Here is a 14185-nt window from a genome sequence, read left to right as displayed (position 1 = left end):
CAAAGAGACATGGGTTGTTTCAAAAGCAACTGGAGAAAACTGAAATTAGAACTAACTACACAGTACCTGGGGGGAAAATCCTGTCAAGCCTGTATGCAAGGATGCTTATGAGAATATTAAAAGACGTTGGGGGAAAATGACATTCCATTTTTTGCCTGGTTATCATCACCTATTTTACATTATTTATTTTCTATCCCAAATCTATGTTAGAATTAAACCTCTTTTCTACACATTCACTTTCTTAATGCTAACTGAGTAATAATAAAAGATAAGGCTCCTGAGCCCATCATGGTAGCCTAATGGCTAAAATCCTTACTTTGCACTTGCCGGGATCCCATATGGGCACTGGTTCTAATCCCAGTGGCCCTGCTTCCCACCCAGCTCCCTGCTTATGGCCTGGGAAAGCAGTTGAGGACGGCCTTGGGACCCTGCACGTGGCAGACTCGGAGGAGCCCCCCAGCCAACCCCCTGGTCCCCCGGCTCCTGGCTTCAGATTATCTCAGCTCCAGCCATTGCAGCCTCTGGGGGAGTGAATCATTGGAGAGAAGATCATCTTCTCTGTCTCTCCTCCTCTCTGTATATCTGACTTTGCAATAATGATAAATAAATCTTAAAAAAATAAAAAAGTAAGGCTCCTGCCATAGGAGTCCAGCAGTGTCCCTGATAGAGAACACTGATTAGTGTTGTAACTTAATAACAGCTCTGTGCAGCTTATGCATTCCTTTACAATCAAAGATGCAGTCCCTAATCACCTCAGGGCTTCCTTTTAACTGATTCTCATATTGTGGAGTACTGTGATTCCAACCTGAGCCACTAATTGAGAAGCAACCTTAGTAGGCCAGAATGTAAGCCCATTCAAGGCATAAACTTTGGCGCAGTGTATCTTCATAACCAATCCCACAAGCTGCTACATAACAACCAAACTAGTAGAAGCTTCTTGCATTTGTTAGTATGCGACTTCCTAGTTAGTCATTTATTAGCAGCCTTAAATCACGTTCAGGAGATGCTTTCTGTTTTCTCAAAGAGAAAAACTAGTTCTAGCAAAAACAGAAATAAATTCAGATACCAGGGGCAGGAATTGAGGTACAATGGTGTAAGCTGCTGCTTGGGATGCACACATGCAATATTGGGCTGTCACTTTGGGGCCTGCCTGCTCTACTTCTGACCTAGCATCCTGCTGATACATTCCAAGAAGCAGTAGATGATGGCTCAAATGTTTGGACCCATGCCCAGTGAAAGCTCCCGTCTTCCAACAGGCCCATTTCTCATTCTTCCATTCATTTGAAACAAACCAGCAAATGGAAGATTCTCTCTTAGAATGTAATATAAATAAAAATAAACATTTTTAAAATATCTTAACCATTACTGTAAAAATGTAAAATAAGCATAAAAGAAATACCTAAATGAAAGCCATTGCAGAAGTCAGTGAAGATTATTTAAGCTGTCTATGCAGAATGCTTGCTGCTAAAATTACAAAAATGGCGAAACAGCAATATCTACCTTCCAGGATCTCTTATTCTAGAACAAAGAAATAAATTAACAACTAATGATAAAAACCATGGTTGGCTTCTAAAGAACTCCAATGCTTTAACAGTAGGAGCTGTATTTCATACTGATGATAACATGACGTTATGGGGTGGGAATAGACTCTTATTTTACTGGGAAACAAAGATAAGTACCTAAATCACTAGGACTTTATGAACAGATATTTTTATTATCTATAATATGTGGCTAAGAAAATAATTCATAGGACTATGAGGTAAATAATACACACTAGTATCTTTCTCTTACAGAAAACAGAAAGCAGCTTCTGTACATGATTTAAGGCTGCTAATAAATGACTAGCTGGGAAGTCCCATACTAACAAATGCAAGAAACTTCTGCTTCTCGCTGTCTAGGTCCAAAACACCATACCTAAGCTGTCAGTACTTTGGGAGCTTACAGACACAAAAGGAAATAAGAGCAAATAAGTTGCTAGCCACCAAACTTGTTACTAAGACCAACAGGCCTGGTAATAACCACCTTACCCAGACAATTTCTAACTAGCTCACTAGAACAGCTTTTAAAGGACATTGAAGTTCAAAAGCTTTTTCATACAGTGAGTTTACTTAATGATACAAAAACAAGTATTGTTGCTTTTGAATGTAAAGTGCCTCTTTGGAGGTCACTAACTATTGCAAGACTTGCTATGATAGCCTACTGGGTTAACCTAGTCTCATTCTGAAAGATGAATGCAGGAGACAAATACAGTGAAAGAATTTGATAGCTCCTGGGACTGCTCAAGTATCTCTAGACTTTAAGTTCCTAGAGGGTAAGTCAATATCCTATTTATATTTGTATCCCTTGCGTTTAATAATGTGCCTAGAACAATGTGGCAATTCAGTAAGTATTTTGAATTAAATGAACTGAACCTCCTTTAATATTTAATAACCTTAAAACCCAAGGAAGAAAGTCATTTTCCCAGTGTTCCACCATTAGAACTGGGGTAAGCACATACATCTCCTAAGCCCAATACCCATCATACTAAATTATGAATTTACTGTACTAGATTTTACTTATTCTACCACAATGTCTCAGGTTCTTGCTGCTGTTTAGCCACAAAATTGTTTCCTTGTTTTGTTGTTGTTGTTGTTTAATAAATAACTTTTCATTTCTTCTAAATGAATGACTGCATGTCATTTCCTTTCTCGTCCATAGATTGAAACATCCTCACTTCAGAGAACAGTCTGTTCTTTCTTTGTTGCTTCATATTTCTAGCTGGACTGTGGTACCTGGGATGAAGCCCAAAAACAGAATCTTCCCTGGGAACACCAGTGTGAGTCTTTCTGGAATAAAGCTACTGTCTTTGAGAGCGCTCTTAGTAAAACCAAACTTCTTTCATCTGTCCCAATTTAAAGTCTTACTGATGCATAAGTATGACATGAAAGCCTAATTAAGACCATTCAATTTTACATATCTTCTACCTGAGATAGTCACCTGGGTGACTGTAGGAACATTCAAATAAGGTCCACAAGAAACTTAATCTATGAATATTAGATCATTAATATTAAGGATCCAATTTTTTCTTTATATTCACAAAACTAAACACATTGACAAATAGCAGGTGTTCAACTATACATGTTTGAATAAACAGCATAACACTGCAATGCTGATGATAAAAAATATAGTATGTGAAGGACAAACAAGTACTTAGGATATATAAATTATGACAATAAAATATCAAGTTAACTTTGAGAATATCAGACGAGATCGGGCGCGTTCAGGGTGGTATGGCTGTAGACAACATTGAGAATATCAAAAGAAAATTATATGGAACAAGAATTATGTGAAGTAACTTTTCTGACAGTTGAGCATAGATGTATAACAAGGTGAAGAGGTAAAGCCATAACCACTCTGTGAAGATGTGCCTCAATTTAAGCACTCTAATAGCATTATATTATTATGGTCTAATAAGCAGGACCTCTCCAGGAACTCAAAATGAATTTAGAGGATAAGTGTTTTAAGATCATGGAGACTGAAAGCAAATACTCGGATTAGGAGTAGGGAGAGTGTTTAAAAGTGAACCCAAGGGACAACCATTTTGCCTAGTAGTTAAAACTTCTTTTAGAACATTTGCATACCATAATAGGAATGTGAGGGATTGAGTCTTAGCAATGCTCCAAATTCCTGCTTTTCGCTAATGCAGACCTTGGAGGAAGCAAGTGATGCCTCGAGTAATTGCGATCCTGCCTCCAAAATGGAGACCTAGTTTAATTCCCAACCCCTGCATTTGGCCCAATGCTAGCCATTCGGGAAGTGAACAGATGGGCATGATCTGGTTCTCAATCTCGCTCAAATAATTTATTAAATAATCCCCTATTTTCTGATCCTACTCTAAGGCACTCTTTTCCATATTTTCCCATTATTTCCAAAAGCAACCAGAATACTACCACATGATTACATACAAGCCTCCATAATGAATAGTCAGATATTAGCAAATCTGCCCTACTGACGTGCTTGAGTGGTACTATTCCCATATACAATTTGTTCTAGAATATTAAATGAGTGATTGTTAAACTTAACATGCAAACAAATGATCAACAGAGTTGCTGAAACCCAGATTTAATTTTGTAAACTCATAGGGCCCAAAACTATGCTTTTCTAACTAGTTCACAAAGGTTGCTCCTATTGCTTGTCCATGGACCACCAGTAGCAAAGGGCTAAATCAATGATTAACTCTGACTGTTCATTAACACCATTTGGGAAGATGTTTAAAATGACCTGTGCCCAGGTCTTAGAATCAATTAAACTAAAATCTCTAGGGGTACAGCCTCAGAAATTTTATAGCTGCAAAACTTTTCAAGTGCTTCTACAGGTGCTACACCATGGAAGTTAGGACCTAAGAAAGACCTGAGACAGGTAGGAAAGCATGAATGAGAAGAAAGAAAAATAAAGAGATATATAAATAGGTAAAGAGATAGGTGCTAGATGATAAACTGAGCCTCTTCGCTCTATACAAATGCTTCACAAATTTTGTGGTGCATGTAAAATACCTTAAGATTCTGTGAAACATCAGATTCTGTCTTAATAAATCTAAAGAAAAGATTCTACAGTTCTAAAAGCCTATTAAGCAACCCACATTTTGATTATGAAGAGTCTGAACCAGTAGTACCCAATTTTGCTATACCTAGGATCATTTAAAAAATATCTATGCCTTGCTCCACCTCAATTTTGTATCTTAATTGGCATGAGGTATATAAAAGAATACCAGGCAATTCTAATGTTCATCCACATTGTGAAACAACAGTCTAAATAGTAAGTACCATAAATCATTTAAGATTCTCAACTACTCGGGATCTACAAAGCTTATCAGACAATACAATTCAAATCTAATTAACATGGTACAGAAACATTGTTAAAGTTATATTGTGAATTGAATTGATGAATTACCAATTGATTTTATTTTTCCTCTTTAGCCTACATGATAAAAAGTAAAGCAAAGTGACAAGAAAGCAAAATAAAAAATCTAATCATTAGTAATGGAGCTCCATTTGCTAGATAACCTAAACAAGGGATCTAAGAAAGGTTTTCAAATGCCAGAGGTAAACATGAAGGTTCTCAAATGCTGATCACAGGATTCAAGATTAAATAGATCATTTGAATTTTTTTCTAAGATGGAGAACTCTTGAACCCTTAAGTGATTCATATGACTCTTACTATATTTTTAAGGTTTCTGATAAAAAGAATAATCCTACTTACTTATACTTAAGAAAATCTTCTTAGAATTAGATTTGAATTTGTTAGGGGAACATGTTTGTATATGACAGCACAAGTGTATAAGATGCACCAATTATAAGGGAATCTGCATACACATTCCCTTTAATATCTCTTTTTCTCTAGAATAATTATAATTTTTAGCTGTGCCATCTGCATCGACTTAGAAAGTGAAGCCAATGTATAAATACTTAGCCATGCCTAATGTGATTGCTAACTGGCTAATTCAGCTACATAAAGGAAGTCCAGAAAGAAACCTGCATAAAAACTTCCATCATATCTTTTGCTCAGGGCAATCATAAATCTTGTGCAAAATGCCTACCGTATTGACTGTAACAAAAGCCTCCATTGCCAACAGATCAGTGCTGTGGGATCCATACCACTGCTTTCTGATCAACATGGAACTTCTGTCCTGATCCTTATTTATTTCTGAGATTCTTTCTTCTTCCTGAACTCCCCCAAACTGGCAAAGCAGATAAAACTCCTCTGTGACTTTTGGCATATTCTGGGCAATGAAGGCAAGTATAATTTCATGGCTGAGAGATATGTCCTCATTTTAAAAGGACCAGGAATTAGCAGGTAAGTTGCAGGCAAAAATATTGGGGCAGGGAGGGAAAACCTGCCAAATAAACAAATTTAATGATCAAATACCAGATATCCTTTAACAATAGAAAAATGATACCATTGTGGTCAAGAAATACTTAACCAGAATATTGCATACCTTTATGAGTTACGGAAGTTTGTCTTTTCATTTGAACCTAGAATTAGTAAGCATATATCCCATGTATACTCAAAGGCGTGAATTGTTTCAGATGCGCATATCACTGACACACATGGAGAATCTCATTATTGTGAGTTGAGAATGATTTGTGTAAAATGAAAGTCATATGGTAGTCTTAATGTATTGTCAACCCAGTTTTTGTTGCTCTTTGAATGCTTAACCGAGTTTATATACTTTGCTTAGTAACTAAATAGTTAAAAAAAAATACTTTTATTGAGCATACAGCTGCTGTCATTCAACACTCCAGTTTCACTAATCAGCCCAAAAATAGGGAGCCCATCACCATCCCTAAGCCCAAGTACATTACCACAGTGACTGACATTCTTGGTTTAAAAATAAGACCTTGTTTCAAATATAGCTTCTGGAGTTCTGGGTAATGAATATAGTTTCATAAAAGTTGACATCATTTCTCCTGATTTCAGCAGAAATAAATAACCAGTATTCCTACTGGATATCTAATCACATCCTTAAAGCTTCTCACAGCCTGGTGGGCGTTTTAAGGAGGAGGAAGATGGGGGTTAAAACCAAGGGATTTCCAATCGCACCATCCTAACAGGCATTTTGTTTATGTGTAGGAAATAAGCCACCCAGAAGTTGGATTTTTTACAGTTGCTTTACCAATTGGTATGTATACATCAGGCAGATCTGTTTATGAGGAGAATATTAATGTTTACACGTACAGAACTAGTAAATGCATCATGCTAAGGAGCCAAGCAATCTTCCGATACACTGTTCTTCTTAGAGGTCAGTTCTAACGCACGCTGTTTCAAATAGACCCAAATTCTCTGCTAATACATATTCAAAATGCAGTAGGATGTGGTCATACACACCCAGAAATACCATCTTCAAAGGCTGGGGGTGGAGGAATCCAAACATTTTTTTTTTTAAGCAATGCATTCTTGAATATCAGATACAAACGTGCCTGTCAGCAATCCTATAGCAAATGAAATGTATTTATTCGAGCCCATCCATTAGACAGAAAATAAACTGCTCTACCAACACATCTCTACTACCCCTCCATTTTAGGAGGGACTGCCCCCTGGATGGGGGCAGGGGGAACTCATCACACTTCACTACGCAACTGATGGAGTATTAAACACTGCCTTCCAAGCTGTGGGAGTTGAAAAGAAGTCGCCTTCCTGCCACACTTCCCCGGTGCGGCAACGGACACGGCATCTCCTCCTCCTATCGACCTGGTAGGTTGCTGGCTCCCCAGGCACTGCAGTCCCCTCGCCTAGAACTGTCCTGGCCACACGCACATGCAGCGGGAAGTCCCCTGATGGGGACAGCCACATACCTTTGCTCTCCATTTCGGTCCCTTTTGAGTGCTGGGAAGTTCAATGGAAGTTGGCCGGAAGATAAGGGCCCGCCTCAGATTCCCAAACCTGGGAAGCCAATCTGATGAATTCGCCTGTACTTCCTTCCTTCCCCTTCAGGCTTCCTGAAAGACGGGATTTTTTAAACCTTGAAGCTGCAATCAGCCAGCAAAGGACACTTAGCAGCAGCAGATTGCTTCTACAGAGGACAGGCTGCGACGCCGATCTGATACAGAAAAGCATGCATAGTACCGGCTTCGGTTTTCTTTATTCATTTATAGACATGTATTATTATTGTTATTTTACCTGAGTCTGGAAGCTGCGAGCGGGAGCTGTCCTCCGAGCGTGGTGCTGCAGGTGTAGTGACAGATCATCCCACTTTGCTCTGGATGTACAGCAGATTTGCATGGGCGCCGGCACGCATGCGCAGGGCGTCCCCCCACCTCCCGCCTCTCACCGCCTCCCATCCCCGCCCCCTTCGCTTCGCTCCCCAATACCGTCCCCAGTTTTCCCAGCTGAAGAGCTGTAGCATTCGGTCACAGAGAAATGCTGCTAAAAATAAACACCGGACCGGATTTGCCTCTGCAAACTGGAAAATGGATTGAACTGTGCATCATTCCCGTACGATTTTCCAGCAAGGATTACGGAAGCCTTAGAGGAGCTAGGGTTCCCGAGCTGGGTACGCATGTTCTCAGAAGGCAGAGGTGAGAGAGCAGGAGGAATTTAGCACTCTGGTTTAAAGGGTCACAATTTGAGTTTCCCTTCCTGGTTGCAGCGATAACTTTCTCAGCGTCAGGTTCCCATCCCCTTCATCCCCACTGACTTCCCATTTCTCCTTCCATTCCTTCTTTGATTTGACTGTTGCTTGGGGGAGTGAGAGGCCCTGGGGCTGTTAAAGCTTGAGATTCTCTGGATCCTTAGCTGTTCAGACTGCTAGGGTGCCTTTGTCCTCCAGCTCAGTCAAGGTTTCCGAAAGTTCTGCAGACACAACCGCTGAGAACATTTTAAGGCACTCCTTTAGGGTTCTTTCCAACTGCCTATCAAGAAGAAAAGTCCCCAAAAGTGGTGTAGCATCTTGCTGATAATGTAAAATGGAAGTTGCAGGCGAAGTGGTTTTCTCATACAAGACTCCAAAAAAGATGCCAAGGAAAAGATCTGAAGTATTACTTCCATATTGGCGTAGTCCAAGCTCTCCTAAAGATTCTGTTCTTGAGAATAATAACATTGTTCTTGGGGCTTGAAATCAAATGGGAAACTCAGTTGTCTGAAGTGGATAAGAAAAGAGATGAGCAGATAAATCACACATTCCTTATTACCAAAGATCCTGCCACAGTTAACTTGGAGCCCCAGTTTCTAAACATTGGAAAACCCAATACTAAGTATTATTTAATCTTTCGGTGATGCAGACGGCATCTTGGGACTACCCAATGCGTTACAAATATTAATCATGTTGGTTCAGCTAGTCATGGCCACTTAACTAGGGAGGGCTCTCACTGATGGGCAACCAAAGTTTAGCTGAACCTTTAATCCTTCAGTACCAGAGGATGGAATACGCTAGTGTAGGATTGCAAAGGCCACCACCCAGGGGTTGCCAATGTCTAGGAAAATAATCTCTATGGAAGCATGTCCTAATAAATATTTGGAAGAATCACAAAATTCAGGATCTCATCGAAAGGTTTGATAGATATAAGAAGTAAGCTAGGAGTGGAAAAATAGACATGTTCCTCAAGAGGAATAGCCTATTTCAAGGAGTTGATTTCTGCTCTTGTAACCGTGTGCTGATTTATGCTCAGTCTCTCTCAAAACTTTAAGAAGACAGAGTGTATCTATTCATAACCTCAATATATATTGTCTTACAGATGGAAAAACTGAGTATCTGTGGAAGAATCTGGCTTGAGAGGATTCACATGGTGGGACAGAAACTCTCAGAATGCAAACTCGTGCCTTGGAAGCTGAAGTGATCCATCTACCCCGGGTCAGTATCCTATAGGATGGCCTCCCCTCTGTCAACAGTGCACAAGAAAACCTCCTAGCCGGTGAATTTTCCTTATTTAATTCATAACTTTTAAAATGTAAATGCTTTGTTAAATAGAAAATAAATCAAACTTAATTCAAAATCCACAGTGTGACATGCAAGACCATTCTGCTCTTCTCCAAGCTCAATCCCTAGACATAGATAGGAAAGATGTTTGGAATGCCCACATACCATAGTGGAGTGCCTGGGGATGAGCCCTGGCTGTGCCTGGGATCCAAGGCATGTCCTGAAAATCAGCATATGATGGCTCAAATAGTTGGGTCCCTGCCACCTAAATACATTGAGTTTCAGGTTCTTGGCTTTGGCCTGGCCCAGACTCAACTATTATATACATTGAAGGAGTAAATCCACAGGTGAAAATATTGACTCTGTCTATCTCTCTCCCCCTCTCTTTCTAATAAATAAAAATATCAAATTTCTAGATAATAGTTGCTGTTTTCCTAAGTAAACTTCAAGATTGTCCTTTTCCATACCTTGTCTTACTTGTTATATGCATAGTTGGTGCTGAAATATCTTCACCTTGTTATATCACTGCAACAATTGACTGCATATCCAAGTCTCATACTTTTCTCAAGAACCAACAAAAATTCTTTCTCACCCTATCATCCCCCATGGTTCTCTAAGCCCAAAATTATTCCCTATTAAGCACATGAATTATTCTGTATCTTTACCTGTCTTATATCATGTATCACTTGCTAACTATCATAGTTACTTCATATGCATATACTTTTCTTGTTCCTCGCCCTTGTTTAAAACCAGGCTCCTAAGTTACCTTTGTGGTCTAAAGAGTGTTGTGAACATAGAAGTAGTAATAAAGAATGAACGAATGAATATCCAGCATGCACGTTTTTGTGTACTTTCCTATGTGATATGGACTACAGAAACTATGATAACAAATAGTGATGATGACAATGTTCAGCTAACACTAAAATGTTTCTATATGCCAGGTACTCTTTGCTAATTTTATATTTATAAAACCCTATGAGGTGAGTGCTCTTTATGTATATTGTGAAGATGAAAAATCTGAGGCACAGAGAATTTATGGTATGAATAAAACATGACCTCTTCCCTGCACAAGCATAAAACATATTAAAGGTGATAGAGACATAAATGATTTATAAAGATATAGTAGGTGTAAGACAGAGCACGTTTGGACTACAAATGCCACTGCTGTTAGCCACTCAGAGATCTTGAACATTTCCTCAGGAAAACACTTTGAGCTAGCTCTTGAGACCTGGGTGACTTGAGGTCAGAGGCGGGGACCCCATGAGCCTCCAAAGAGTGCTTTTGAACAGAAGTAGGTATTGTCAGTGTCAAGTTTTCCCAGCAGATATGAACCTTTAAAGTGGAAGAGGGACATAGAAGGAGGCAGAGAAATATTCCATATTGATCAGATACCAGAGCTGCTATCCCAGAGTGCCTTTAAGAGATTAGACTTCTTGCTATCACCTGAATTTTCTGCTAGAAATCTGACAAGAGAGACAGGAGAGTATCATGAAAAGAAAATGAGATTAGAACCAGGTAAGCATGGGCTTAAATGCAGCTTGTCCACTATAACTAAATGGTCCTAGTTTCTGCATCTGGCAATGTAAGATCATCTTCTAAGCAAAAAATCCTATAGGCAACATCCTCAACACAGAAGTGTGTTATATGTTATACTCAACATTTATTGGGATCTGAGACCCATTTGGCCCAAGGATTAGTAGCTGGCAAACTTCAAATCTTCCCTCTTACACACATTATGTTTTACACAAAAAGTACCTAAACTTTCCTATCCAATAGTTGGAGAGGATTTGAAGGAGAATTGTTTCATAAAAGTGTTCCTAAGAAATCATCAGAACTAGTAATGATGTCTCTTGAGGATAATCCTGTAACAAAGAAAGAGACCAGTAGCAAGACAACTTGCTCTTTCAAAATGTTGAGAATAAATTGACACTAGATCCTTTTTTACTCTGAAGTAACCTGACTTTCGGATTTTCCCAAGTTGTTCCCCTTTTATACCTATTAGATTTTTTAAATACCCTCCCTTCCCTGATTAAGAACTTTTTCTGGATTCAGCAATTGTATACAGAGATATGTACTCACAGGCATTTGAAAGCACCTTCCACGCTTATTTCTGGTTGACTTATGTAATTGACTGCCGAAGTGTGTGTATTCAGCTTCTTCTTGCTGCAGTTCTTTCCAGAATGTATAGAAACAATATAACTGATTCAGATAAGTTAACATGAGTGTAATACATTATAATTCATTTAAAACGCCTTCTTAATTAACAACCAATTCCCCCTCTATTCACCCCAATTTTTCCCCAAATATTGAAAGGAATTATGACCTCTTCTTTGTGCCTATTTTCTTATTATTTCTTTGATAAAGACTGCTGTATTATTTTAGAAACCTAATAATCATTTAGTATTCCTTTGTGATGATACTAAGGTCAACTCATCTCTACTCACTATAAAGTAGGATACGTGTTTGGCTCACAGTCTTTTCTAAGGGTGTCAGTTCTGAACTGTGCTGGGAATGTACGCTCCAGAAGGACAAGCACCAACGAAGATGCACATCATTGAAGAACACACTGCCATGGAATTACTGATCACACAGTTTGACTGCGATCTCTGTGAGGTCTACCAGGAGTCCAAAGAGAATAGCAGAGTGGGTGCAGCTGAGTAATGACCCATGGACAAGGCATCTGGACACCAACTGACAAACATTTTTGACATTTCTTGTTAAGGACTTTGTCCACTTGACAATATTAGGGATTTATACACAAGATATCAGCTAACAGTTTCAAGACCCATCTGTTCCATTGGCATAATGCCCACTTAAAACAGGGTATGCCAATCTCATTAATGTTTAAGTCTCAAGTTGACGCTGGTAGAAATAATCAGTCCAAACAGGATACTGGGAAATGGCACTTCTGAGCTGGTGCCCTTTTTTCATTCTGCAAGTAGGAAATAACCTGGTAAAATAAAATGCCAAGTAACTTTTTGAATCTACTTGTGATGTTTATGATGACCAATCCAACCCATGAGTTCTAATGCCAACAATATACCAGAGGCATTCCATGTTTCATTTGAAATGGGTGTTGTAAACAGGAAGCTTCAAAAGAATGCATTTTAGTGAAGCTTTCCCTTCACTCTATACCCTCCCTTTCAAAAATAATAAATAGATAAACAAACAAATAAATACATGGGTGCTTACTCTTTTCGGTAAAAATAGTTCATGAATATTATTCCCGGTAAAGCTAAAAAGCATAACCCAAGTTTTAACCCACTCAGTGAATAAATATGCATTGAGAATCTACTGTGTGCCCGGTAGCAGTCTAGGTGTTGGGGATATACCATTTGTCTGAGGATTCTTGGTATATATTGTTGTTTCACAGCAGAAAACACACTTCATAAACCTGGTAACCATTTGGTGCAGTTGATGGTTGTAGGACTTGTCCTATTTGTATTGTGCTGCATGATGTTGTTTTAGGGTTGTATTCAGGAGGCTGGCAATGATAGCATAGCACATTAGTATTCTGCCCTGTGGTGCCTGGATTCCACATTGAATGTCAATTTGTGTCATAGCTCCTTGACTTAGGATACAGCTCCTCACTAATGGTCTGGAAAAGCGGTGTATGATGGTCCAAGTCCTTGAGCCCCTACACCAACGTGAGAGACCCAGAAGATGCTCCTGGATCTGAGCTTCTGCCTTGCACAACTCTGGTCAAAGCAGTCATTTGGGGAGTGAATAAGCAGATAGAAGATTTCTCTGATTCTTTCTCTCTCTCCCCCCCCCCCATCTGTAATTCTGATGTTCAAGTAAAATAAATAAATCTTTAAACAAAGAATTGCATTCCTTTTATTTCATAATCACAACTGCATGTTCTTGCAGGGCTAGGAAAAAAGAACTACTAAATGCGCTCCACAAATGTATGGCACAAATGTATCATTTGCCTGATGAATAGTAAGAAACCTTACTTTCATTAGCACTGTTCTTACTTGGTGAAAATCTTTCTGGTTTGTGTTTATTTTCAAATCTCAATTCACAAAGCAGCTCTGGCTACCCAGGCAAAGTGAAATGCAAAAATGAAGCAATTAACTATGTTACCGGTTCCAAAAACCTTGCTATTAAAAAGGTAGGAAAAGATTAATGAGTAATCTCAGCCAACTGAAATTAAATAATAGCAAAATAATACACTATCATAATAGAAGCCCACAGGTGTATTAGCACAGTGGCATTATTAGCAGGAACTTGGACTACTATTTCTGATAATACTAACATTCTTCAGTACATCAAAATGAGACAAATTAATTCTGTACTTATCACCTATAAAAATTGTCTTTTAAAAGGAATTTTAAAGCACCTTTTAGACTTTCAACATTACAATTTTTCTCTAATGATTGGTCCTCCGGGGGGTGACTCCCCTGGACTGTTAAGATAGAAAGACAGAAAGGATGCTTGGTAATAAAGCCTCAAATGCTGCTCTGCACAGGCAGTTGCTTTGTTCTCTGGACTTTGGGCCATGGAGTTATAAGACAATGATGCTCATTATCCTAGGACCCCCATGAGCCACTTTCAGTCTTTCTTAATTAAAAAAAAAAATCAGGTGAAAATGCTTTTATCTGATTTGAAAAGTATGCCTATGCAGTGTTCCTGGCAAAATCACTATTACCTGTTCCAATTTCATTCAGTAAACATCTTTCTCTTTGAAGAATCACAGGATATTAATAATTAACAGCTGATATGATATAAAACAGGGTATTAGAAAAAGTTGAGGCATCATCCCTATTTCCTTCTATACCAAAAAAAAAGGGG

General features: G+C 38.8%; 1 protein-coding gene across 1 annotated transcript in view; it reads right to left on the bottom strand.

Moving 5' to 3' along the window:
• FGF12 (fibroblast growth factor 12) overlaps positions 1–7767 on the bottom strand; it is a 527052-nt gene extending 519285 nt beyond the window's left edge. The window contains exons 1-2 of the mRNA XM_041002928.1: positions 7657–7767; positions 7332–7475 (exon numbers count right to left, since the gene is read on the bottom strand). Of these exons, the coding sequence (XP_040858862.1) occupies positions 7332–7344 (13 nt within the window). The 5' untranslated portion in view covers positions 7345–7475; positions 7657–7767. The remainder of the gene's footprint in view (positions 1–7331; positions 7476–7656) is intronic.
• Between the last annotated feature and the right edge of the window lie 6418 nt (positions 7768–14185).

The sequence above is a fragment of the Ochotona curzoniae genome, unplaced genomic scaffold, assembly GCF_017591425.1.
Source record: "Ochotona curzoniae isolate NIBS_2020 unplaced genomic scaffold, NIBS_Ocur_1.0 scaffold_2587, whole genome shotgun sequence".
NCBI classification, from domain to species: Eukaryota; Metazoa; Chordata; class Mammalia; order Lagomorpha; family Ochotonidae; genus Ochotona; species Ochotona curzoniae.
This window is presented reverse-complemented; position numbering and strand designations above follow the sequence as displayed.